The sequence below is a fragment of the Malurus melanocephalus genome, unplaced genomic scaffold (genome assembly GCF_030028575.1).
Source record: "Malurus melanocephalus ecotype Western Australia unplaced genomic scaffold, MMel_1.1 scaffold_22, whole genome shotgun sequence".
Lineage (NCBI taxonomy): Eukaryota > Metazoa > Chordata > Aves > Passeriformes > Maluridae > Malurus > Malurus melanocephalus.
This window is the reverse complement of record NW_026623254.1, coordinates 2151725-2179433: the sequence shown is the minus strand read 5'-3', so window position 1 is coordinate 2179433 and position 27709 is coordinate 2151725. Positions and strand designations below refer to the sequence as shown.

Here is a 27709-nt window from a genome sequence, read left to right as displayed (position 1 = left end):
GTTGTTTTTCTTTTGATTTTGATGTTTTGGTAGTTGCTTAAAAAGTCTCCTGGGAAATTTTGATATTCAAACTTGTAATTGAGGGCCTATAGCAAAACAATGCTTTTTAGGGGAATTGCAATGAAAGGATGCAATGTTGGGAAATGTAAGAGAGGACAAAGAAAAAGGCCATGCCTCATAAATTTCTCCCTCTGCCCAAGCCAGTCTTTCCAAAACAGGATTTTTCTGGTCTTCAAGAAACTCTGGATACACACACCTCTTACACATGCTACACCCAAAGAGAAGGTCTCTATTCTGCAGAAACCAGCCCAAAGGGCGCTGATGACTTCTGTGAGCTTACAGGGTGCACTGCCAAGTAAGAGGCAGGGAGAACAGCACAAGAGCTCACTTTCTAGGTGTAGAGAGAAAATCAAGAGTATAAACCACTGAAACACCAAGGACAGTAGCTGCCAATGAAAATTGCTGCTTYAAAACCCAGCTTCCCATTTCCCATGAATATGTTCTATACCAAGGGGAATGTACAGGAGAATGGTTTCGCTTAGAAGAAAATAAAAATAGGCTGCCTTGTTCTTAACTCTAATTTTCCCAAATTGGTAGGCTAATAATTTAAATAACAGTAATTGAGCAAAGTTCTGGCTTTCTAAATGCTAGGTTCACTTGGCAGCTGTTTTTTTTTTTTTTCTTTTTCTCAGCAAGCTAGTTCTAAGTTCTGGCAGGCAGTACCTTAGAGTTGCTCAAATTTTGCAGCTCAAGACCCTAATAACAGTATCTATATGGAAGGCTGGCAAGCAGGGTGGCCCCTGCATATTTTTATAGAGAAACGTGCTTTACTGATATGACTGGAAATTACCAAAGCCATAATGTTCTCCAGGGAGATGTACACATTATGCCTGTGTGCAGTTTGCATCTGTGTTTACACAATAAATCCGAGCATTCACAGATCACATGACAGATCCAAAAGGCTTGTCAGAAAAAGGAAAATATCCCAACAGCAACATTTGAAAATGAAATGATAGTTCAAGGCATCTGTTTGGAGTCACAATTACTGATTCTGCTCCCTTTGAAGGAAGTGGTAACACTCCTAATGACTTCCGTGGAAGCAGAGCTTAACCCAGCCCATTGGCTCACTGCAGTTTTCATCAGGGGAATGTACTGCACAGTACCTGGGCCTTCCCCAGGTCCTCCTGTTAACCTGGTGGATTTATGACAACATCCCTGGAACTTGAGCAAGGACCATAAGTCACAAATAGCTTGGTTTCTCAGTGCATGTTTCTCTGCTGCCTTGCRTTGAGCACCATGTTTTGCAAAGCAGTAAAGTTAATGTAAATGGTAAAAATGAATGAATGGCCATACTCAAGACTGTGGAGAAACAAGCCTCATCTGCCCTCATGTTGCTGATAACAACACCTGCATTCTGGTGAATGTTGGCAAGGTGACTGCCAAGGATTTTTAACTGGCATCCTAAAAGGTTATAGCTTGTTTAATGCCCCGGATAGGAGGCAAATATAGATTATACACTCTTTGAGATTTCTTCAGAGATAACAAAATCTCTCAACGGACTTGAGAGAACCACAGTTTGTGTAGAACTTAAACTCAGCAGAGCTTCCCCTCTTGATTTCAATGGTGTCTTTCTTTYAAGATYGCCATACAAAATCTAACCAGTAAAGGGTATCTTTACCACCTTTGTTATGGCAAGAACCCCTCCTTCCTTCCCCAACTGAATGTGTCTATAAGTATAAATTCTAAGCCAAGACCAGAGTTTATACTTCCTYCTCCCCTTCTAAGTTCTGTCTGATTGATAGTCAGTTCCCTGATGTCATGGATGTTTGGTGAAGAAAATAATCTGAAATACCATGTGCCCTTCCACCCTGCTCTGAATAAATTTGTCACAGGCTAGAAACCACCGGCCAATATGCCATCCTGAGCTACTGGTGGAAGCCAGAAAACTCCAGTTTGACTTTCCAGTTCACACTTCTCAGCTGGAGTCTGGCTACAGCTCATCATTGAGTAACGGTCTCATGGTGTCTGCCTCGGGTTACTTTAGACACCTAACTTAGATGAGATTCACAGGACCAAACTTAGCCTGTACTCCTGGATGGGGAATGAGAATTCCTAATGAAGGAACATTAGCAGTTGTGGGGATGGGGTTTCTTCAAAGCAGCTTCATTAGATCACTCACCGAGTCTAAGGTAGGTGGTACAAATCCCCCCATCTACTCACCATCTTTAACTGGGCCAAACTCATTTAGTCACATTGTGTAACAGAGCTCAGCCTCAAGTTTTCTGTTTTCACTGTCACTTAATCCAGTTCTGAAGATGTGACACCTTCCTCAAAGTCAGCAGGTATTCAATACCCCTTCATAGCCAGGCGGGGTAGAGTCTCCCTTGCAAAATTAATAACTATTTTCCCTCCCTCTGCCAGGTGATGTTCATAATGATTTACCTTCACAGAGAAATTACTCTGTTCCAAGATACAGAAATTACTCTGTTTCAAAATATATAGCCTTGGGCTTTGTAAGGAAAACTAAGGAGAAAATGCAACTGCATCTAGAGTAAAAATGAATGAGGATGCATAGGAAAAGGGATATGGGATTGAGCTGAACAGAAGGAGCAAACTGRACAGAGCAGTAATTTCTCCTGTTGTTTCAGTTCAGCAGTAAAGCATCAAATCCCTGAGGGATTCTGGTTTTCCTTCTTGGAGGGAAGAGTGATCAACTGTCCATTGCAGCTGGTCTAAGCACTGAAAAGCATTACAGAAGAGCCCATTTTATTTTTTTTTAACTCAATTTTGTTAAAGAGGCCTTTTCAGTGTCTCTGTCACTGAAGTAAAAGGGAAAAGCATGTGATTGCAAAGAGTAGTTTTTGCAAATGCTCGTTCTGCTGCTTTGCTGATTCTAAATGTTATGTACTCACTGCACTCAAAGTGCATAATTTCCACGCTTTCTTTAGTTAAGCCTGTCATAGTTATCTTGCTGTCTTTTTCACTCTCTTTTCTTTCCATGGGGGCTCAACTTCTCCTTTGGGGTCTGGGGGTAAATTGTCTGCCATGTTAGAAATACTGCCCCCTCCCCAATGATACTCTCTGAGCCTAACCAGGTGGGTTTGGTTCCTGAGCAGCTGCTGATGGCAAAGTGTGTTTGTGTCTCCGTGTGCCTCCCTGCAGATGACCGCATACGGGGCTTTCCTCCACAAAGGCTCCTTCTGCAGGAATTATTTCAACATCTTAGACCTGCTGGTGGTCAGCGTTTCTCTCATCTCCTTTGGGATCCAGTGAGTGAGCTATTTCTAGCTGGTTGGGTTTGGGGGGGATTTGTAAGGCTGGGCTGGGGAGGCGTGGCTCRGGCTCATTGTCTTACCTCTCATGAGCCTGTTGAGGTGTTCATGAGGTGTTTTTTCTCAGACAATTCAAGACCATTAAAATTCATCCTCAAGAGGGGAGGTAATTGGGAAATGCTGCACTGGTGTCCTGGAGGGGGGAATCCTTCAGATCAAGCAAGTGAGAACAAGAAATCAGTGTACTGGGAATCATGACACTTAGCTTTGTTCCATGACCTTCCATTCAYTGTATCAATTCAGAACAGTCCAGTTCCCTCCTAGATCTCTCATAACCTCTTTGGRAAATGGGTTGAAAATGTTTTGCTACTGCCTAAGATATTGTGAGTCTTGGTCAATGGAAGACCACCAAGTGCTTGAAGAGTTTTGTGGGAATCTTCAGAGTGGTGGTGGCTGTTCTATTTCTGTCATGTTCTGTTAATTTGCTTAATAAGTGTACAGGTTTACTTGACAATGTGGAACTCTGTGTATTGGGTACAAAACTTCCTAATTAGTTTCACATCTGATAAGAAACAAGCTCCCAGCTGTAACTGTTGTAAGTCAGCAGACCACAAACATTGCACACTAAGTCTCGCAGAATTTGTGAGGTCCTTTGGGCTTTCAGTTAAGGTCTTAAGAATGGCACTGTGCTTGTTTTGACCTGCTATTTCTTTCTTAGAGACCTAACTAGACTCTTAGTATGCTAATAGAAAAACTGTTCCCAAAATCAGTAGGAGAATATGATGTCATACAGCATGAGGAARATTCTCAGCCAGGGTTTTAGTCTTGGAAGGTGCAGAGAATTCTGCTGCAGTATAGTTGTGTTCAGTAGTTAAAAGTAAGCACATAAGTCATCCTAATCAATTCAGTGGAAGTTTTCACATCCTTAAATTTATGTACATGCTTAAATGGTTCATGAGTTCAGGAGCCACACACACTGCACGATCAAACTCAGAGTGGATAGTATACCTCTAATGCTGGAGTCTCATGGAGTTTTCACTCTTCTGTGAATATTTCAACTGAGWGCTTCTTTGAACCCTATCTGAAAATGCCTTGGAAATGACTACATCTTGGCACAATTTCTGTATCATAGATATCTACAAAGTCTTGCTCTAAAAATATACCTTGCCCATGTTCCATTMCCCCTTCATTAATACAGCAGAGATGATGAAAGCCAGAACACAAAGCAAGACCTGTGAAGATAGCATCAGAGATTGATTTCCTTACMCCTGAAGTGCCATGGCAAAGAGTTGACTAAATACCTTAAGTGGTCTAGGACTGTGAAGGATTTCAAAGATCTGCCCTTGCAGCACACTCCCCACATTGCTGTATCTCWCAAACTTTCCAATAATTTCTTCCAGGTCCAGTGCCATTAATGTGGTGAAGATCCTGCGTGTTCTGCGGGTCCTTAGGCCACTGAGGGCCATCAACAGAGCCAAAGGACTGAAGGTTAGAAAAGTTCCAGTGCACTCTATAAACTATAAATTCAGGTTATTTCAGGCTATAAGGACTTCTGCAGTGCTTCAAGTAATGTTTCAGCAGAATCACAGTATGGTTRAGGTTGGAAGGGACCTGCTCAAGCAGAGTCACTGAGAGCAGGTTGCCCAGRCTTTAGAATACCTCCAAGGAGAGAGACACCACAACCTCTCTGGTTGCACAATGCTCAGTCACCCTGACAGTAAAAGCATTTCTCAATGTTCAGATAAACCTACTCTGTTTCAGCTTGTACCCATTGTCCTGTCAGTGTGAACCACTGAAAAAAAGCTTGACTCTGCCTTCTCTGTATCCTCTCTTCASCCATTAATYTACATTGACCAGRTCCCTCTGASCCTCCTCTAAGATKAACAGAYCCAACTCTCTCAGCCTTTTCTTAYGGGAGAGAGGCTTCAATYCCTTAAACCGTCTTGGTGACTCTTTGCTGGATTTCSTCCAGTATGTCCATGGTTCTCTTGTACTGAGAAGGCAGAACTGGACCCAGCACAACAGGAGTAGTCTCACCAGTGCTGAGGAAAGGGGAGGAATCACCTCCTTCACCTTGCTAAAAGTTCTAATGCAGCCCAAGATACCACTTACCATCTTAGTAGTGAGGGCTGTTAACCTTGTGTCCACCAGGATTCCCTGGTCCYTTTCTGACAAGCTGCTTCTCAGCTGGATGACCCCTTCAACCACAGAGGTGAAATTATGTGGTTTTCTAGGGCTACAGATGGGCCCACAACCCTAAACATAGCCTTTCTGTATTAGATAGACTCCTTCCTATGTGCTGGTAGGCCCCAGCTATGCTGGATGTTTCAGAGAGCTGAGTTCTGGTATTTTCCTATCCCTTTCTGCCTGCTTCTAAAAGTACAGCAAGGAATGAAACAAGTTGGTCCCCTTTCCTGAGACAATACTCAATGGGTATAAATTAAGCATTTTCTCATTTTATTATCTGTGTTTTTATTCTTGAGCCTCTCCYTTAGCCAAAGCAGTTGAGAACAATCCTGCAAGTTACTTTTGTTCCTATCTCCCTTTTGCAGCACGTGGTCCAGTGTGTGTTTGTCGCCATCCGAACCATCGGGAACATTGTGATTGTCACCACTTTGCTGCAGTTCATGTTTGCCTGCATTGGAGTTCAGCTGTTTAAGGTAAGACCACTGGACCCATTCATTCATCCATTACATTGAGCTGTATTAAGGGTTGGGAAGAAAAATAGTATAAAAAAACTGAGGAAGGGAAAATGGAGTCTTTTGTGTGTGAAAGGCAAAACATTTGTGGCACTCTGAGCGTTTCCTGGGCGGCTTCTACCAGCAGTTCTCCAAAACTGAGCCAGGCACATGCAGAACTCCTGCCCATCATCTGTGATCATAAGAAATCATCAGTAATGTTGTTCTTCCTAAACAGCTTGASACGGGCATAGCCTGGTCCCAGGAAGGTGAAGGGGGCTGTTCAAAAGGATTGGTACTTGCAGGCCTCCCATCTTGCAGAGGAAGTGGCATACCAAATAATCATGGGAGTTGTTCATTCACTTCTATAGGTCTGCTTTTCTCTCTTTGYCCTTCACCACCCTCCTGACAAAACYTATTCTGCAGCACACATGACATRTACATAGAAGTACTGTACAAGCAGACAAAAGCCTGTGCTCTGTGCTACCCAGATTGAGGCAACCCTCAAGTCAGTTTGCTTACATCAGTCTGCAAAAGGACGTGCAAGCACACGGGTGGTTAACCAAGTAGTAGATGCCAACACCTTGCTACGTGATCTGCCCTAACCCTTGTGCTGTCAGAAGCTTCATTCCTGTTTCTTCCTTTCCAAGGGCAAGCTGTACAGCTGCACTGACAGCTCCAAGCAGACAGAAGCAGAATGCAGGTGGGTCTGACCATTACCAATCCCTCCCCTTCACTGGCCGCCCACTCTCAGCGCCTCGTGCTCCAGTGCAGGTCTGCCATGTTCTGTCTCTGYTCTCCCCACACAGAGGGTACTACATCACCTACAAGGATGGGGAGGTCAGCCAGCCCATGATACAGCCCCGGAGCTGGGAGAACAGCAAGTTTGACTTCGACAACGTCCTGACTGCCATGATGGCCCTCTTCACCGTCTCAACCTTTGAGGGCTGGCCAGAGTGAGTGTTTCTTGGACCAGTGCAACACTAGCAATGTCCTCATTCATTTCAAAAGAGAAAATTCACATGCAGAGCATGGTCTTTTCCTTTCTAAGTATTTAAATAAGTCTAGAGCTTTAAATATAGCAATAGTAGCAGCAGTTGCGGAATACGTACTTTGTAAATTCCTCAGGGCTTGCAGGAATTTCTGTTCTTGTGCTTGTAAACACTGCAAAGCACTGTCTCTAGTTCTTAAAAAATCATTTCCARTATTAGCAGTGATACCAGTATTTGTTACAATTATTATGTGTATAAATGAATATGAAGTGTGTATCAGGTACGTTCCAGAAATGCCAGTTCCAGGTTTCCCCATGGAGTCAGCAGGGCAATATGAAGCACAACAGTGCCTTCTCTGCAGTGCTGGCAGTCATGGGTGTCTTTCCAGGCTGTGCTGTCTGTGCTGCAGGAGCTGGAGACTCCTATGGAGCCACTCAGTCAGGGTGACATGGAATACAGGGTGTYAGGGGGCTGACCCTGACCTGTGTCACCAGGTGATGCCAACAGCAGTGATGACAACTGTTAACTCCTGGGATCCCCTTTTCCCACTAAACTCAGCTCCCAACAACTCTTGGGACTCTCCTGTCTTTTGTTAACTGAGGGGCATGGTTTTGTTCTACTGTGAAAAAACATTTCATCCCTGAGCAGGTTCAAATGTGTAAAGTTAATAAAAGCCAGGTCTTCTCTTTTGAAAGCATTTGTACTCAGATCAGTGCAAGCCTCCACATCTCTGAGGGAATTCATTTTGATCAAGAAAATCACAAAAGTTAAACTTTATAACAWCACCTATAAGGCCTCAAGGCAGTTGCAGATTTTCTCTGCATTTGGCTCCTGTTTGCTTTCAGGTTGCTGTATAGGTCCATTGATTCCCACATGGAGGATGTGGGACCCATCTATAATCACAGGGTTGAGATCTCCATCTTCTTTATTATCTACATCATCATCATTGCTTTCTTCATGATGAACATCTTCGTTGGTTTCGTCATCGTCACATTTCAGGAACAAGGAGAACAAGAGTACAAGAACTGTGAGCTGGACAAAAACCAGGTAATTTACAACACCTTGCTGTCACTAAAGGTAAAAAATGCATTGAGAATAAGCTTTTACTAGATAAATGCGTACAGAGATGAGCAGAGCTTCCCAACAAGATAAAACTGTAAGCTGGCTTTGCTGACATCTTTCAGGTAGAAAAACATCTTGCTGTAAGATTTGCTCAGGGGACAATAATTACTTAAAAATGTTTGCTGTACCATTTGTTTCCCTGAGATTAGATGAGCACAGCAGCAGAGTCAGGCTAAAGTAATTGCATGTAGAATATGCACATCCACCTTATGACCTAAAAGAAATTATTCTACCAAGATTTATAATTTTAGTAAAAAACCTGAAACATATTGTATTTTTATTACATTTGAAGGTAACTGATCACCCWGTTATTTTGGGGTTGAGTTTTAATTGTACCCTGCCTCTTCCACAGCGCCAGTGTGTAGAGTATGCCCTGAAAGCCCGGCCTCTGCGGAGATACATTCCTAAAAACCAGTACCAGTACAAGGTTTGGTATGTGGTCAACTCCACSTATTTTGAGTACCTGATGTTCGTTCTGATCCTGCTGAACACCATCTGCCTGGCCATGCAAGTAAGTAAGCAAGCAGAAAACCCCCAGGTGAAAAAAGAAGTCTTACTTGCCTTTCAGTCAGGAAATGGACCCTCATACACCCTAACTGTTCTGTACAATTCCCCAACTTTGTACTTTCATGACTTGTTTATTCTAGTCTGTGCCCAAGGCCTCCCTGCGTGTCTCTCTCCTCCTAAAACCCAGCCAATCTATGCACCCTTTTCCCTGGTCTTTGGCCCAAACAGTCCAGATCCCCACTCTTCAGCCAGTCCTTCATTTCACAGGCTCACAGTTGTATTTTCTGGATTTTCGACAGATTTCCTTTCCACCCTATTCTCCCCTACACCTTTTCTACTCCACAAGTTTGATCCTTCCTTTGCATTCAACTCCCCATGCACCCCTCCACCCCTCCTCTTTCCTTTTGACTACATTTTCCACTAGATTAATCCCAGTCTGCCCCACTCCCAGTCCCTCTGCAAAACTAGCTGCAATTTTCCATCTCTCACTAAAAGTCTAAGTCTGTATTCATGGGCAATTGTCACTTTATTTCCTCTCACTGTCTTCAGCCCAATCTCACCAGATTTCTTGATCTCCCTAGTTTCTCATCATCTGCTCTAGCTCTTTTCTATCCCCATTGAAAAGTCTTCCTGTGCTTTTTTGCCTAAGTTCCCAAACAAGGAGTGAGGCAGCATAAGCACAGCACAGYGCCCTTCTCTCAGCTCATCTCTCCTGTCCTGTTCACTCTGAAGCTGTGAAGCTGCTCGGTTTCTGTGACAATGGTGCACACCCAGGGCAGGTAGAGGTAGAAGACGAGAGATGTTTGTGAGCTCACAGGCAGGACAGCACCTCTGGAGATTCTAGGAAGTCTAAATCCATCTTCAGGAAAGTGTAATTTCTCAGAGGTTTATTTTGGGGCCACATGTCATAACAGACAGCAAAATAAGGGACATGCCAGTAAAAAATTTCAAGTTTCTAAACAGGGTCCTGCAAGTACTAGAGCCTTTCAAGAAAAGTGTTATAAGAAACTTTGAAAATGCCTCAACATTGTATTTTTTCCTGGCCTTGGTTTCAGCTGTGGCTGAATTGTTTTAACTCAAACTTCTTTGAATAAATCACCCATTACAGAATATGAAAATCCATCCCAGCTGGTTGAAATATATTAAAGTTAAGCAACTACAAATGGGGTCTTGTAATATGAACTGGAAGGTGACCTTAGAATAAGGCAGTGCAATCAGTCTCAAGAATAATGATTTGGAAATAGGGATGTGAAAAGTGAGATGGCAACAGTTGCAGAAGACACTGCTCGAATTAATGAATAGAAGATGGAGAGTAACTTCATAAGATCTTAATAAAGCTAAGTGAATGGGCAGCATGATTGCAAATTTAATTCTGAGTTGACAAATGCAGGRTAATGCATATTGGAAAGATATTATTTGAGCTGCTCATGTACTTTGCAGAATCCTAAATTTAGTGTAATTACTTGGGGAATGGCTTGGTATCATTATGAACAGCTCAATGAAACCCCTGCTCACTGTGCAATCACAATCAAACAAAAAAGTAATCCAAGTATTAGGGATGGTTGAGATAAAAAACACAATTGGAGATTGTCTTGTACTATTATGCAAATTTCTAATGAGCCCTGAATTGGAAAGATAAGTGTGATTTTGGTAGCCACTCCTCAAAAAGATTTTTTTTATAAGGTGAGATCCAGAACCAGGTGGCAAAAATGGATAGAGGCATGGGAATGCTTCTGTGTGAAGGGAGATGGGAATTCTTAATTGAAACAATGAAGCATGTTGGGATCTTCGTTAGAGAACCTTGGCATGAAGGGAGAATGGGAGGGGTCCTGTGTATTCCTGACTGCYGGCATGTCCTATTCTCACACTCCTGCTGGGATGCTGTTTTTCAGCACTACGGTCAGAGCTGCATGTTCAAGGAAGCCATGAACATCCTCAACATGCTCTTCACTGGCCTCTTCACTGTGGAGATGGTCCTGAAATTAATCGCCTTCAAACCCAAGGTAGGTGCTCTAGGAGTAGATTTCCCTGGCCTCTGTGTGTGTGTGTGCATGTGTGCGGGGCAGCTGTGAGGAGAAGGAGGAGGTGAAATTTTCTTATCTATTACCCCACCAAGAACTGAGCTGGACAGTTGCTCTCTGGTTTGGAGTCTCACTAATATTTAATAAYTTTTTTTGCTGGAGAGTAGACACACTTTAAAAAAAGTAAAAAAGGCAACACCTGCTAATAAAGAAGGTTCCTAGTTTTTGTCATCATAGTGACTCTGTGCTAAGGCTATAACATGTCTTCCATTCTGAATGTTATTCTAATGCTCTCTCTCTGACTTTCTTTACATAATTTATAAATAGCATCTCATGATTAGTCTCCTGACCCAAGTGAAGTTAATCAGGCATGACTCATTTTGAGTTATGAGCTTTGGAAAAAATGTTTCTTCTGGGAGGGCTACATCTCAATGATGGTTTGGATTGCTCTAGTTTAGAATTTAGGACTTCATTGATAATATTCAGTACCCCAGCAAGTCCTGTCTGAAAGTATTGTCCTGTGCATTGGGCCATGATATTATGCTAGTGATTATAACCTCCAAGCTTTTCCAGCTGGGTTCTCMTAGCTGTTGCAGGACAAGGACAAAGATCCTGACCCCACAGAACTACTCAAGACTTTCTTCTGTGGKGCTTAAAATTCAGTGATGTCTCATAAAGAGTTGAATCCAGATACCTAAATATACGTTCCTCATGTCTTTTCATATCTTCAGTGGTACCTTGACACACGGGGTTGTGTCTTGAAGGATTCTTTGGTACATTGTGGAGATGGTAGATGCTCTCTGAGCATCAGTTATGACACTGGTAAAGAAGAGAACTTTTATGTCTGGCATGTGTGCTTGTCCTTCATGTTAAACAGTTAGGRGATCACTGAAGTTAGCTCCTCCCTCCTGTAATCTAACATCTTCCTCATCCTCAGTTCAGAAACTTTGCTCTCCATTTCTATTGAATTTGGTCTTATTTTTTTCTTCTTAACTCCATGTTGACTTTACCCCCACCCAGCCTCTCTTTCTTCCACACTTTCTAAGACTTTTTCTTGGAATAGTCACAATTTTATTTTTCAGACAAGCCAAATATCACTATCCTAKCTCAGATGTAGTTCTCTTGGAAGTTAGGAACATCTTGTGCAGTCCTACTGATGACTGATTTTTTTGTGAGATCCAGCTATCTTGGGAAATTTAGAAGCATCATTATCTGTTTCAGCAGGGATTTTAATTTTCAAGAGAGGTCTATCTTTCATTTTTGAGACTTCACCATGTCTGTTAGCAACTCTGTCACTTCATTAAAGTTTTTTCTGCACATCACATACCCAGAAGTGTATCTCACAGGCTTTATAATGTCCCTCTGGTTTTGCAGTTCTACTTTACACAAGATTCTTAACTTTTGGAAAGATGAGAATCTCAGCAGAGTTTGGTTTTGAACATTTAGGGGGCAAAGTTCAGCCAGGTCCAATACTGAGCTCTGTGCATGTACAAGGAAGGCTTTACCTGACATGGTTGCCTATAAGAGTAAGGAATTGGCATTGATGACATTGGAAGTCCTTTCTACTTCCTGTGTTTTACTTTCCTCTGTTACCTTCTTTTCAAGTTTTACTGCACAAAAAAAGTATTTAAAAATCAGCTGAGAATAGACATGTATGCTCTGGATACAAGCAAAATATTGGAACAGAATTCCTAAACCGATTGTGGAATCTCTATAATTTGAGATCTTGAAATTAATTTGGGGGAATCTTTCATTCAAAACCATTTAGGAATCTATGATCTGCCTTGAGACAGGCAAATGGAATAGACCACAGGGCCCCTCTCAGCCCAATTTTCCATGATTCTGTAATTTCCAAACTAAATCCCCAACTACTACACTAAAGAAAAAATGAGAGTAAAAAAAGAAATCTTCCTTGAGATGAGAATAATAGCATCTTAATTAAGTCTTTTCAGCTAGGACTCAGACAACAACCTCAGGTGAAGGGATAGCCAGCAATAACAATAACTGTTTCAAATCCTGGTCTGGCCCGTATGCCAAAGATGGTACTAACTCCTAACTCTATCTTAATTAAACACCTTAATGTAAAAAAGCCCAACATTTTAAAAATTGAAGTAAAAGATTACAGGGAAGAAAAGCAGGATTGACCTTGTGAAAACAGTTAATACAGCAAAAAGACTTTCCTTTTGCAGTATTTTTACACTGGATTATTTTGAGCACCAGTTCAGTGACTCGGATTTGGAAACACCAAATTCGTTGTGTAACTTGTCATTGTCTGTTATRTACAAGGATTTGGCTGCAGCCTTCATTCCCTGCTCCATATTGCCTGAGCCTGCTCTCCAAGGATGGCAATCCTCTCTCTCAGATGAACCTCAGACTGATGTTGACCAACACTGAGGAGCACCACCTACTTCTCTTCAGGTTCCATACTAGTACTGAAGATAAACTTGTCTAGAATTTGTTCTGAAATGAGAGTTTCCAGCATGGAGAAAGTAGTTACCTTGATCTGCTTGGCTACACATTGTGGCCAAACTATGTTTGCAGATGGAAGTTGTCCCCAGGAACACCAGCTGGGAAAATGCAAAAGTATTTCATGGGGTAATATTACTACCTGTCTCCTGACCAACCAAGTCCCCCCAACAAAGAAATGAGATGCTGAGTGTTATTAGTGTTTCCCAGATGGGAAATGGCRAGATTAAATGCTCATCTCTGCTGCAGACAGATTCGTTTGTCATTTCCWTAGCAAGAAAACACAAACCAACCTTTGTTTAAGCTGCTTTGTCTCACTTTGAATTTGTTCCCAAACATCACTCTTTTCTTTCTGAAGAATACCCTAAAATAAAAGAGCTRTAAGCTTTATGGCTGACAACAAGAAAGGAGGAAACTCAGCTGAAGGTGTTGTGTTCTAATGGCAAGCCCCAGGAGAATGTGGCAGAACAGAACAGAGCACATAATTTAAGCTGGCAACATTCAGTCTGTTTTCTCCTTTTTTTTTGGGTGCTTAACCCAGTGGTGGGTGCTGCAGCTTAACCTTCAACTACAGCAAGACAAGCAGTTACTGAGTTGTTACTCTGAAGCAGCCACCACAGAGCTCGACCTGGCAGAGCCACTTCCTAAAGTCACCTTGGACTGAACGGTCTGCAGCAGCAACAGAGGGATAMGGCTTTCTTCATCTTTACCAGGGGAAATGAGCTGCTGTTTGTTCATACCTTTACCAGGGAGAGTTGGAAAGGGAACTAGGACAGATCCCCAAGGTATTTGGAGCTGCTATCATGCACCTTCTTACAGAAGTCACCACAGGGATGTGCTCRTGTGGAACAGCTTTAGGGAAGTCTAATATGCAGAGTTCCTGCTGCTGCCCTTGGTGTGGCCTGCACTATTATAAACTCACAGATTCAATTGGAAATGAGTGGGAAAATTATCAAGAYAATTCCAGATCATCAAGTCCAACTGTTAACCTACCACTGCAAATTTAGGTCCACTAAATAAAATGCACTCCTGTGTATTACATGCAAAACAACAGAAAAGGTGGCTGCCTGACTGAATAGATTTTTTTACTGCATCCCTTCTTTATTTCTTCACTCCCATTCTGTGAGATGTCCTCCTTACTACTCTTGATACTAAAGGTGAAAAAAAGCAAATCCAATCAGTTGCACAGGTAAGAAGCACGCTCACATATGTGCCTGACTACGAAGAATCAGCATGAATTATCCAGGCTTTCCTCTAGTTCTTGTGRGGAGAGGAAGGCTTTACTTATTGAAAGGCCAGCTGTAGGAATAAGGAGCCAAGACCACGTCAGAGCTCGTCTCCTAACACTTACAGAAAATATGTGAAGGGGGTAGGAAGACAAGGGCTTTCCTGACTGAACATGCTGTTACTATTGAGATTGGTTGCTGTAGTCAGCAAGTCCCTTTGGTCCTTGTCCTTTTGGCTGGCCAGCCTCTGTGAGCACTGTTTCCCTTTGCTTGGTCTCCTGGGAGGCTCTAGAGAAGAGGGGTGKGTCAGCTGGAGCAGCTGCTGCTGTGGCAAACTCAGTGCCTGCTAGGCAGGGACAAGACTTCTGAGAATCCTGTGGGTTTGKGGGACACTTTTTCTGGTGCAGAGGGTCAGTTACCCCATTTTTTGCAGGATTAATCTAAGCACTGTATAAGACAGCCCATTCATGTCTGTTGCAGTCTCGTCAAGAGGGTGTGCTAACAGTGAGCTGGAGAGATTTGGGGTGATTAGGGCTGCTGTTAAAGAAAACTACATGYCCTGCATCTCCTTACAGAGTATTAATATGCTGCTCCAAAGAAAAACTCCCAAATGGACCTCAGTGTTTGTCTTGTCTGATGCTCATAAACTGATTCAAGACTAGTTACTTCAAAGAGACAGGCAGTCTAAAAGAAACACTGTTGAACCAAGGCCTTTTGCTACTTTGTTTTCCTAATTTTATAAATTCTCCAGCCAGTCGGATGAGCTGTTTTCCAATTCCTGCATGGAGAAAGCTGCTGCTGCTGCTTCAGGCTTTTTCCAGGGAAAACTACTAAAGGGAATGAGGAGCTGTGCTGTGTGTGCTGCTCACAGCTACCACCATTCCAGCTTCTTAAAGAAGAATCCCCACAAGCACTGGTCCATGAAGGGCCAGCTGCTCTTCAAAACCTGCCTGGGGTTTATCTTTTCAAGTCAAAGACGGTGACTTAAAATTCCTATTCATGTGAAGCCACACCATCTGTCAATGTACACGGTAATGTGAGGATGGATGTTCCTCCAGGAATTTCAGATCGTTCCAGCTCTCTGAAATGGGCTGTTTTACTGATGAGCCACATCTACTTTTTCTTTCAGGAAACATTCATCTGTCCCCTTATTAGCTCAGGCAGGACACTAATCCAAGAGCTATGAATTTTTTCCTGGTGTGCCTGTCATCTCAAAGTAGGGAAGACATATCCGTGGAACTACCGCTATGTATAAAGTAAAGCACGCAATCATATATTTTGTCAAATCAGTGTCTGCRTGTGGAAAGGGAATCTTGGAGATTTCCTCTGTGGAATTATGACTATCAGAGAGACTGCAGATCACAAGTCTATTCCATTTACCAGACACTGTCAGCACCTTTCTTCCCTGGGTGTTTATAGATGTTACTTGTAAAGCAGCCTGTAACAACGCCATCTGTCCTGCCTCAGAGAGTTTCTTCAGTCCCTCATTTATCACTGCTACTTTACTCAGAATTCTTGCCATTCTTACATGTCATTTTTATGTAGCAGAGTTCAGATTTCAGTGRGTTGTTTCAAACAAGCTTCACATTCAGCACAAAGCTCATAATCCCATGTGATCCCAGGACGAGCTGTGACCCTGTGTGTGGTGGAGGTCATAAGTGACACCCATGGTTATTTCTTGGTCTCCATGTACTGATGGATCTTTGTCCTCAGTGTTTCTTTCTCCCCTGATGCATTTGCACTTCTTTATTCCTCTTTAAGTTACTCTCAGTCAGCGCTTATCATGCATTTGATGTACAGATATCTCCTCTAAAACCTGCAAAATGACTCATCTGTTTTTGTTCCCTTTTTACCAGTACATTTCTCATACATTTATGCCTATAAACAGATCTTGGAGCAGTCTCTCCTAAAGTCACACTGACTGCCTCATACTACTGGCATTCTTTCTCACCAAAACCATAATCTGTTATTCCTTGGTCAGGAAAGAGACTTCAGCCTTTTCACAAATAGCTGAAATTTATACCAGTTCTTATCCCCTTGCACCACAATGTCGGTTAGTTTTGGAAATCTACTGCTTTTTGTACTTCTTTATTCTAGTACCTTTAGAAATACCTACATAGCTTAGGATGCTGCCAGGAATCATTCATCACAGTGGTTTATTTCTCCAGCTTGTATGGAGAAAGGGAAGTAAAAACATTCTGTACTGTTAAAAAGCTTTGGAAAAACTGGTTACAATTGAGTGGTCTTTTGCTCAGAGCTGAATAACACTTCAGCTCCATCCAACAGGAATCATATTTAGTTAAAAATCACATGCTCTGGAGGTGGTACAAATTGGTGGTTTAAGTTGTGTAAATGTGAGTCCATGGTGTGGGCAGCTGCCTCCCTCCATGGAGTGTGGCCACATGATTCTGTGTGGCCAAATGCGATGGTTGTCTAATGGCTCTTTTTTGGCAGATTTTCTTTGCTGGTTTTGGCAGTTCCTTAACCTTGGTAATCATCTAATTTTTTCCTTTCCTGAGCTTCAGTATTGCATTTTCTCTTTTGGAGGGGCAGCATCTAAACGTGGAGTATTTGATGACTGAGTCATGTACCCACTGCAAGAGGAAGGGTGGTCTCCAGCCGCCATCCTGGCTTTGGGTGAAAGAAATGTTTTTAAAGGAGGAAAAAGTGATTGGACAAAAATGGTTCAAGGAAAAGAAAAACAGAAACAGATTTGAAAAAAAAAGTAAACATGGGAAGGGATTTTTAGAAAATTAAAAACTTAATTAAAACCCATACCTTTTAAGATAATGAGCATCTTTTTGTGCTTCTATGTTTCATCGAAGTTCCCTGGCATTCATCCCAGGCCTCCATGCTCAGACACATTAGTACCTCAGCCATAGAGCCTCCCTGTGTACTGCCTCATCAGAATAATTTGCAGTAAAAGTTGGGTACAATATGGTTCCCTTCTTCTGTGGATTAATCTCAGCCCTGTTTCAAAATGCATCATCATGTTTCCTCAGAAGGGCTTTCCTTTTTCATCCAGATTTTGTTCTGGGTGAAGTCTGAGTGTGTTCTATATTCCTCTGGATCTTCTATATCCCCAGCAGCCCAGCTGGAATTAATCTCAGCTGCTTCAGCAAGCCCAGCAGCTGCTGTATGACCAGAAATCCCTGACATCTTTGCCATGCCCAACCAGATACTGTATCGCATGTGTGCAGTCAGTCTGAGGCTCTCGAGGAATTGCTGAATCAGCCTCAAGGGTTTTGGAAATAAACAAAAAAGGGGGAAATTAATCACTCCTCTGCTTTCTCTTTACTATGATTACCTTTTAGCCAGGATTTCCATGCATTTTGCAGAGCATACACRTCATGTGGCTACTTGATCATATTGTCTTTCATTTTTGACCATGTTGTCTGGGAGGAAGAATGAGCCTCTTTTCTTACCCTTTCTGAAAACAGTAGATACTAAAAGTACTGTATGTCAGAGCAGCATGTTTAGGTGACTTTGGTGTAAAGAAATACTTGAAATAATTATTTTGGGCATGGATGACCAGCTCATCCCAGTCCTTTATATGCATCAGTGGGTTGGCACAGTCAGCAGGTAGACTTGCTCCTGGATGCTGCTTGCCTGACAGAATTTCTATCTGCCCATATGTCCAGGAAAAGGAAGGAAAAGAGAGGCTAGGCAAGTAACTGAGCCTCTTGTAGCTCAGACTGTGCCACAGCATTCTCCCAGCAGTTCAGCACTGAGGCTTTCTCRCAGAACGTGGAAGGGCACCCCACTAGCCAAGAGCCAAAGCAGTTGGATTTGTTACTTCAGGTATTAAATTGAAACTGCTCAGGCATCAGTGCTGCCAACAAGGCGGTGAAATATAAAGAGAAACTGCATTCCGGTGCTTTAGAGTGCTGGCCCATCAAGTAGAGCCTTGAATAATAAATCTTCCAGCTAATACAGAAAAAGAAAATTTGCAACAGAATGTTCAGGGATGGGGTTGTTTTAGCAATAGTTTCCACAGATAAGGAGTTAGCAGATAAATGCCTTCTCTATCATGTGAAAGCACAGGGAATCCTCTTTGATGGCTTCTAGATTTCACTGAGCTCCTCACCAGTTCCTGAGTGTGTGTGGGAGAGAAAAATCTGGCCATTCCAAACACTTTAAAGGACAAGAAAGTAGTGCCAGACTAAAGTTGTTCTATTGTGCATATGCTTATATTCTGAGATGGCATAGGCGTGACTGAACCTAAACAAGTCATGCAGTGTGAATAACACTTGGTAGGTGAATGTAACAGAAGAAACGAGATGGATGATGAAAAATGAAACTTTCACCCTGAATCCTAAGTCATAACTCTACTTGAATCTGGGTCAGGAAGCATCAAAGCCTTCCCTGTCAGCACTGGTTGACATCCTGTATGAAGTAGGCTCTTTCCCGTTTTGTTGCGGAAAATAAACACGTCTGGCACAAAAGCGTGAGCAGAGTGCACCTCATTTTGTTTCTTTCTTGGTGCCCCTAAGAAAGAGGCCAACAATGAAATGAGTGTCCAGAACAAACTTCCCTCTTCATGAAAGGAACTTGTCCTTTCATGTTGTGGTGGAAGCAGTTGGTGAGAGACAAAAAGGCTGTTTGATCTACTGCTCCCCATGTTACATCTGTTGTTTAAATGCAGGATGTTTTCTTTCCTGGAGGACAAGGCCAGCAATTTTCTGCAAATAGGTCCTCTAATTACTATAGAAAATATGTGAARTCTCTAACAATGATCAGCCAGAGCTGTGCAATCCTCCAGCTTTCTGAAGGATSAGCAGAGGATTCAGTGGGCAGAAAAGACTGTTAAAGGAGCTGTATGAGAGCTTCAATGATAGAGGACCTTTCCCTTCACAGCAAACATACCCAGAGAATTTGCATATTGCTGCAACATTATGACAGATGTATTTTCAGTCTGGCACTTGGGGGTTTTAATGTCATTATAAATGATCAAAAATAATTATACGACTGCACAATGCAACAGTGTGGGAAGKACTGTATTAGCTATTGCACTTAATTATTTAATACCGAAAATTATTTGCACGGTGTTAAAAGCCCAGTGGGATGGTGAACAGGGGCCTCACTCAGAACAACATYGACAGCAGCAACAGCCTGGAAAGGGAACAGTGCCAGGGAAAAGTGTCTTGCTCTCCCTCTCAGACAAAAAATCCCAACCCTCTATCACTTTATGTGAGGTTGTTTTAAAGGGTCAGAAGCTCTCACAGATGTGAATCTTCACATGATACCAGATAACAGACTGTGATACAGTGCCTGTTAGGGACCATTCATCATGCTAGAAAAAGACATTTCCACTGGCAAATGGTCACCTGRCTGACATCTAAGAGAGGTGATTTCCCTTCTCTCATGCATCTTTTGCAGATCTTGGAAATGATAGTTTTTTTTTGCTTCCCCGAGAATAAAATGAGAGTAATCATTCTCTTTTGGCAAGTTATGATTGATGGATTATGTGAAAAGAAGTATTATTTTGTTAACTACTCTAATCCATAGAAAATTAGGCCTTCCATGAAAATGGACATAATTTACAAATAAAAGAAAMTATGTTAAAACCTATTGTTCATACCTACTGCCCTGTTTGTTGAACATTGTGCATTTCTGCCAGTCAGTACCCACTATCCACACAGCAACCATGTCAGAGCAGTCCATGGCTTCTTCCCATGCTTCATATGGAGAGGAAAGCTATTCCAAGTCCAGGCCCACTTCTTCAGGAATATTCAGTATATCCTTCAGTATTCAGGATACTTCTTCATCCACTGCTTGCCACTGTCTCATCTTCCCACAACATGAAGTGACTCTTCACTCTGGGATATATGTCATCTCTGTTCTTACAGGTTGAGTTTTCCTTCTTTTGAATCATTCTTCCCTGGGCTGGGATGTCAGTCCAACTTCAGAAGACAGACTATCTTAAACAGTAAATCCCATCCTTTAGCTCTTTTCATAGGACAGTTTCATATTGCTGGGTTATTTTATTGCCTTCAAGAGTTATTTRCTGGCTCTCATCAAGACATGCTGTTTCTAGACCTTCTGAAGTCTTTGCAGCTTCTTCCAAATGGAATTTGACAGCAAAATTCTCATGGAATGCATTTTGTGATAAATGATCTGTTCAGCCATCACCATCMCTTTTCTGGTAAAACTGGTGCTGATTTTGTTCCTCTTTGCTGAGAACAAGRCTGGTTTCTGGCTACAGAGCAGTAATTGTTAAATTACTGCAATGGTCTTACTGTTCATGAGAAAAAGAGCCTAACTCCYCCTGGGGTTAATAATTGCTGGGCCCCAATATACCTGTAGGAAGGTCAAGAATGTTTATCTTATTTTCTAGGTGGACAGCAAAATTTATAGGAGAGCTTTCAGCTATTGTGCCACCATTTTCATGCATTTATATCAAGGAGGTCTTAGTCATTTTTGTTTAGAGGCATTACTCACCCTTCTTTCAAAGTCAGTTAAGAGCAATCTGGGCCAAAAATCACATCAGGATCAKCTAGTTGAATCATCCAGTTTCAGCATGTTTACTGTTATGATTTCTTCAGGCCTTCTCAGCAGGTTGCCTTGAAATACAGTCTTTACTATGTCTAAAAGATGCTTTCATAATAAATGCTTCCATATTGCCTTTGCCATGCTTCTCTCCCAGTCTTTGGAGGACCTGGGACCTTTTTCCCTGTGATGGAGATATTTGCTCACCAGAAGCAGAGGTGAGACCTGCAATTTGCTTTAGGACCCATAGAATCTCAAATAATCAGGTGTCCACTTCAAGGCTGCCAGTAATGAGGTATCTTCATTTTCTACCAGTGACCTAGAAATAAACAGCTGAGGCCTTCTTCCAGATCACAGAAAACCATTCAGGTTTTCCAACTCTTTTGTTTCTGTCAAGCAGAATGTTCAGGATGTCCAAGCAGGTCCTCAGATCTAAAAGGACATCTGTCTGCTTTCACAGGTGCCCTCACTGTGAGAGAGAGCATGAAACAAGTGAGGGAAGATTAAGGAAAAATCAACATTTTTGAGCATCTATCTTGCTTTACAAGTTGTTCCTGTTTTATAATGGAATAAACAGAGAGGCATGAGGCTTCTTCAGARCTCACCAGAATAGTCTGGAGCGATGAAAAGCTCCTCTTCTCTTTCCCTGTCGGTGAAAAGATTTGATGGAGTAGAAGGGAGGCTTGTTTAATTCCCTGCAGCAGTGACTCATTACAGCGACTGGTAGGTGAACTGCAGGGACTCTGTGTCTCAGAATTAATCCATCAGTGGATGAGAGTTGATAGATAGTATGCAAATAGATGCTGTTTTCCTGCAGCCTGCCAGGAACTCCAAGCAGCTGCATCCTCCACTTGATTCCTTCTCTATTAGGTTCTGCGAATTTCCCTGATTGCTGTTATGGCTAAATGGTGTCTTAGCACAACAGAATTTGCATCTGACACACATCTCCATTCCATGTCAGGAGCTATTGTAGCTTTGTGAGATTGTTCAGGACACATGTGAATCCCTCAAATTTGCTGTGAGAGCRCATGCCAAGAGCCATGGAACTGTGTAAATGTCCTTTGATTCAATACTGTGCCTTTTGCAAGGGAAAACCTCTTTTAATAAGGTCTGAGAACTGACTTTCACAGCTCTAAACAGCCTGCAGCATTTTCAGAAAGGAATTCTTGTATGAGCTAAACATCAGCCAGAGTAGCAGTTCATCTCATTTTGCAAATCCCCAGCAAAGTCTGCTTTGCCCTTTACAGTCAGCAGGAAATTTTTGCTAAGAAATCCCACTGAGTATCAGGGTATCAGCCCCTTTCTTTCCTTCCTATATATGCTCTTCAGYTGATTTAGACCGATGCTTCTTTTTGTTGTTTCAGGGATGCAGGTTGATTCCAGGGATTATTTCAGTGATGTGGTAGCAAMGTTCTCCTGTAGTTTGTTCTCCTTTTAGGCTGTTTAATTATTACTTTGTTCCTCCTCAATGCTTCATTTCTGTGTCCTTAAATACAAACATGCATGCCTGTATGCGTGTCCTTCCCTTTTTCCTGACAGCAGGGCAGCATCACCTTCCACTGGGGACATCTGACCTGCATTCAGATCTCACCCAGTATATAACCTTGACCTTGCTGTGCTCTTCATCTTTAGAGACCTTCTTTCTCAGAGGGCTTTGTTAAATTTTGCCAGCTGCCTCAGAAGAGGCAGAAATGAAAACCTGTGACTGAGCTGATAAACAGCTACACGTAAATTAACACACAAGTGACCCTGCAGGTCCCACAGGGCTCGATGCTCAAAACCCAGCCAGTACCATGACTCAACAGCACCTTTCCCCTGAGGAATTCTGTGCTTCAGTGTGAATGCAGCACTCTGGCTACTTTATATTCTTATGGACTCCACATAACTTTGAGCTTCAGATAGACTCCAGTGGGCAATTTTCCCTGTTGCTATTATTAAGGCTTCTTAAATATCCATTTTAGGATCTCATATTCAGAAAGTGGAGTAAATGTGTCCAGAGATGTCAATGCCTCCCTCAGCACCTAAATAAACCCTAGGTTTTTAATAGCTAATCTCAGAATCTAGGAAACCTAAAAATGATTGGCATACTCATTCGGAAATGTCTGCTCCTCTCACACAAATGAGATTCCATTCCAGTCAGCTACTGCATATTTATGCTCAGCCGTTCAGTAATTTATTGATCATGTGGTGATATACTATCATTTGCTACCTTTGGGGGAAAAAAAAGGGGGGGRAAATGTGCTCTACTGGTGGGGCTATTTCATGCTTCCTGAGTATTCTATCCAGTCCTCCTGGTCTCTGTCCTCTTTTCTCCCCAAAAGCTTCATGGATCTCCAAAGATATCCCACAATAGAGGGTGACTACCCCTGAGGATGCCATTATCCTGTGGCATGCAATAATAATAGATAATATATAAATATATTTATAATAGATAAATAATAATAGATAAATAAATAATAGATTAATCAGGGTCAAACGTCTCCCTTTATGGGTAAAACACAGTATTACACTCCAAATTCTGTATTGCAAAAACAAACAGTGCCATCAATTCATTTCCAGTCAGACCTCCACCCTCTTGGGAAAAGTATGCAGAACTTTCTGGTGGGAAAAGTGTTTTGGAAATACAACCTCTTTATTTGAGTGAAAGCTCTTCCTTCACTCAGCTTGTCTTTCGTGAGCCACCCTGGTACACTCCAGTGAGGAATGTGGCTTGAAGAGGTACTTTGAGGTGACAAGAGGCAAGCCCTGAAGGGGTGTAGTTCACTCTCATTGCACACTCATAACTCATGACCGGGTTATGAGTTCTGATCCAAAGCTAAGTCCCACATGGCCACTYGTAGGTAAATGTCTCTAAGGAGGGTGGGTGGCTTTTCAGGGRWGGATTCCATCACCTTGCACCCAAATGAAGCATCTGTGTTCTCTGTTTCCTTCAGCTCTCTTACTGTGAATAATATCTTCCTATTTTCACCCTTCTGTTTCAAACACAGAGGGAGCAGGTGAGGAGGAAAGGAAGGTTTTAAAATTAATGTGTTTCCTTAATTCAATACCAGTATTTTGGATGTGGGGTTGAGTAAAACTGCATTCCTATCCATGGTTCCTCTCTATCACTCATCTAAGAGACACARGAAGGAGAGAAGAGCCCTCTGAGTTCACCTTACAGCCACACAATTACAGGCTGGGATAATGCCCTTTCTGGGATCCCAGAGAAGACCAGCCCATGACTTTCAAGCAAGAATCTGGCTGATGAGACTCAGYAGAGCATCCCAGGAGAAGGAACTCACAGTGTAAATTTGGAGCAACACTACTGAAGTCAGTAGAGTGACTCCAGATATACTGTGGAGTCTCAAAGGTCCAGAGCAGCTATTTTTGATGGCAGTGGAAAAGGGACCTTTTCTTTCAGGCCTGAATCTCTCCTGAGATGTGCCAACTCTGTCAGTTCAGTGTCTTTGCTTCCAGTGAGGTTGTATTACTGCTACTGGGAACAATATTTAATTCACTGGCTTTGGTGGCCATCTGAGGACAGGATTTAATGCCACTTGACACCTGGGTTCTGTATCAACAGCAAATGCTGTTTTACCAGCAGTGATGATTATTGAGCTCTATGTAAGAAGCTGTTCAGTAAAAAGAAATTGTAAATTTGGCTACACCAAAAACATTCTTTGCAGTATGATGCTAATCATAGTAAAAATACAAACTGTCCATCACTACAGATTCAAAAATCATTAAAAGTCATAATTTTCATGGGCACAACCTAAACAACATGCCTTGGATCTTTACCCTTGCAGCTGCCCAAAACCAAACTCCTGGGTTTCTTGAAGTTGTTTGGATTCCTGCTGAAATCCTTAATAATTCCTAAACTATGTGATTTGAGAGGAAGTAGAAGAGARCCATACTATTGACCACATGTATGTATTTGGCATGTGGGCAGTGCCACTGCCTTCTGCAGGASTGTGCACATGGACAGGGGCAGGAGGATTGGGTCTGCTGTCTTCTACTCTGTTCTTTGATCCTGCAAGTGCACTGTCTGCCAAGGTTGCATCAGGCTGCAAAGGCACTTTTTGTAACTCTATATGATCTGTGTCTGTCCTTTATTTATTCAAAATGCGTTTGCCTCTACAATTTAATCTGCTGTTCTCTCCCTCCCCTTCCTCTTGGTGAAGTCTAATTACAGTTTTATTCCAGGTCCATCTGGTTGCTAATGATGCTGGACATCACCACTGAATTCATTCTAATATTTGTTGTGTATTTCTAGGCTGGACGCTGAATAATAATATTCTCTGAATTTGCTTTTGCTCCTGTTTCCTTCCTCCCTGTTGTAGCTAATTGTGTAGTAATGCGTAGCCATGGCATGATTGCTCCTCCCAGCRTAGATCTGCTAAGAGAGTTGCCTGTTTCAGGCTACAAAATAAAGGTGTTTTATTCTGGTTTTGAGGAGAAGATTTCAAAGTCCCCTCTACCACTCCTTTCACTGGCACGGAACCAGCTGGGCAGTGGCTTTTTCTGCCTCTTCTTTTTTTTTTTTTTTTTTCCTGCCCAAAGCGTAATGCTGTTCTCATAAATGTGAGTCTCAAAGTCTCATGGAGGCAGTGTTTCAGCAGACAGAAAGACACTTTTTGTCAGTGCTTGCTCCTTGTGATGGTTGAACCCACAGTAATCTGAGTTTCCCAAGCCTGACTTTGTATAGTGCCAGTACTGGGATAATTCTTTTCTTTCTTTTTTTCTTAATTTTTTTTTTATTATTATTTTTTTCCCTATTGCTTTCTGCAACACTGCCTGGGAACACAGACTCACACTTTACCCATGACCTGACTCTTTGACTAAGAATAGCAGTCACAGTGCAACTCGGGTTCAGTCTCACAGGAGACATGCTGCAGCTGGGAAACAGGGAGGTCAGATTAGCCCATGCTCACAAAACCAAACATGAAAGCAGGACGGAGGATTCTGTATGTTTGCCTCCTTTTAAGACTTTAGAACAAGGGGAAGAGATTGGCACAGGTGTTCAGTGAGCCAAGATGAATTTTCTTTGCTCGTGACATTGGAAGTATACATATGGAAGTTCATTTTCTAGGCTGAACAGGACCTTTTCCCAGAGGGTCCTGTATCCTTGCAGCCTATGCACCCAAAAACTATGCAGGATGGGGACAGTAAGCAGTGCTGATTAGCTCTGAGCTAATCCTAAGCAATCCTGAGCTCTGCTTAGGACAATGAGATGTTTGAGATAGCCCCTGAAGTGATGTGCCATGGCTTGTCCTGGACAGCTGAGGTGACAGTGCTGCTGTGTCTTTAGCAGAATGAGCAACAGGTCTCACTCTGAGCAATGCCAAAGCCAACTTTGCTCCTGTTGCCTTCCTAGTGGGATGAGCCAGGCTACATTCACACCTCCATTCTGTGGTGCAGATGTGCTTTCAGAGTAACAAAGATACCAGTCTTGCTCTGTATTATTGAGACAGGAYCTAGAGCATTTCTAATAGAAACTGTTAAGCTAATGACTGTCGGAATACTGACYGTGGCTGCGTAAAGATAAAAGTGAAGTTGACACAGGACATCCCCAGCTTTGCTGTGCCCTCTCYTCGTCCATGGCACAACAGCCAGCTATTCCCTGTGCCAGCACAGAGCATTACAGTTGGAACATGGATACTGGGGGATTGATATTGACAGTGGGGAGCCATTTTTTGAAGGAGCAATATCACACTATTCCTGTACTCTCCCCACTAAGCCAAATGGGAAGGGTGCTGTGTTGCCAGGAATGGARATGTCTGGAGGAGCTGGTCCTGCAAGCCCCATTCCTGTGAGCAGCCACATTTAAAATGATATGGGTGACTTCCCTTCAGCCCCTGTCTCAGAGTTGGAGGGGAGGGGTGGCTTCACTGGAATCGCATGAGCTGGAGAGGGGCTGCTCACACAGCTCAGGGAACTCAGGCCTGGGCTACAACTTGAGACACAGCAAGTAGACRTAAGAGGAAAACCCCTTGAGGTATCAGAGCAGAAATTCTAATGGTAATTTTGAACTGTTTTTGTCTGTCTAACATTCCTTTTTAATCCCCATCCTGCCTGCCCCTTCCTTATGTAGGGTTACTTTAGTGATCCTTGGAATGTTTTTGACTTCCTCATCGTAATTGGCAGCATTATAGACGTCATTCTCAGTGAAACTAATGTGAGTATTACTCTACCCTCCCCAGGATACCACCACCTCCTCCTCCTCTGCTGTTCCTTCTCTCTTTCTCTCTTTTTTTCTCTCTCTTTTTGTTTTCTGGTTTTTTTCCCTCTAGTCATGCTTTTATTGAACTTGCCGTCGTCCTTCTCCTTCTCCCAGGGAAAAAAAAAGGAGGGGGGGAAATGCCTCCTTCTTTTTCACTTGTCATAGCTGGCCCCAAGGCTGTGACTGGTGAAAGCGCACAGAGTTTGGGGTGTGTGTGCTTTTTGTTCCTCCAAAAGGTAGACATGCTTGAGTGTAACTTTCTGACTAACCAGGCTTTTGTTGATACCCTCCATCATATGAAACGTTACAGAGGTTTGAGCAACCAATACTGTAGAGTGGTAAGAGACTATTTAATATGCCCACGTAACCTCTTTCTTTTCTTATTTTTTTCCTCTTCTCTCCCTCTTTCATGCTTTTGTTTTGTTTTTATTTTTATTTTCTTTTATTTTACTTTTTACTTTTTTCCCCCTCTATTCTCCCTTTCCCTCTTTCTCTCCCTTCTCTCTCTCTCATTCTTTCTTCCTCTTCCTTCTTTCCTCTCTCTCTCTCTTTCTCTCTCTCTCTCTCCTTGGCTTCTCTGCCACATGCAGCACTATTTCTGTGATGCATGGAATACATTTGACGCCTTGATTGTTGTGGGTAGCATTGTTGATATAGCAATCACCGAGGTGAACGTAAGTAGCTGGCGTCTGTCCATGATCGTGCCTGCTCTAACATTCATTCGTCTTTCCCGGGTT

General features: G+C 42.4%; 1 protein-coding gene across 1 annotated transcript in view; it reads left to right on the top strand.

The window, feature by feature from the left end:
• Positions 1-27709, top strand: part of CACNA1C (calcium voltage-gated channel subunit alpha1 C) — a 413981-nt gene that overhangs the window by 333016 nt on the left and 53256 nt on the right. Inside the window, exons 22-31 of the mRNA XM_057390048.1 lie at positions 3163-3269; positions 4673-4760; positions 5825-5932; positions 6601-6653; positions 6760-6906; positions 7788-7989; positions 8417-8575; positions 10464-10574; positions 26844-26927; positions 27563-27646. Coding sequence (XP_057246031.1) covers positions 3163-3269; positions 4673-4760; positions 5825-5932; positions 6601-6653; positions 6760-6906; positions 7788-7989; positions 8417-8575; positions 10464-10574; positions 26844-26927; positions 27563-27646 — 1143 coding nt within the window. The remainder of the gene's footprint in view (positions 1-3162; positions 3270-4672; positions 4761-5824; positions 5933-6600; positions 6654-6759; positions 6907-7787; positions 7990-8416; positions 8576-10463; positions 10575-26843; positions 26928-27562; positions 27647-27709) is intronic.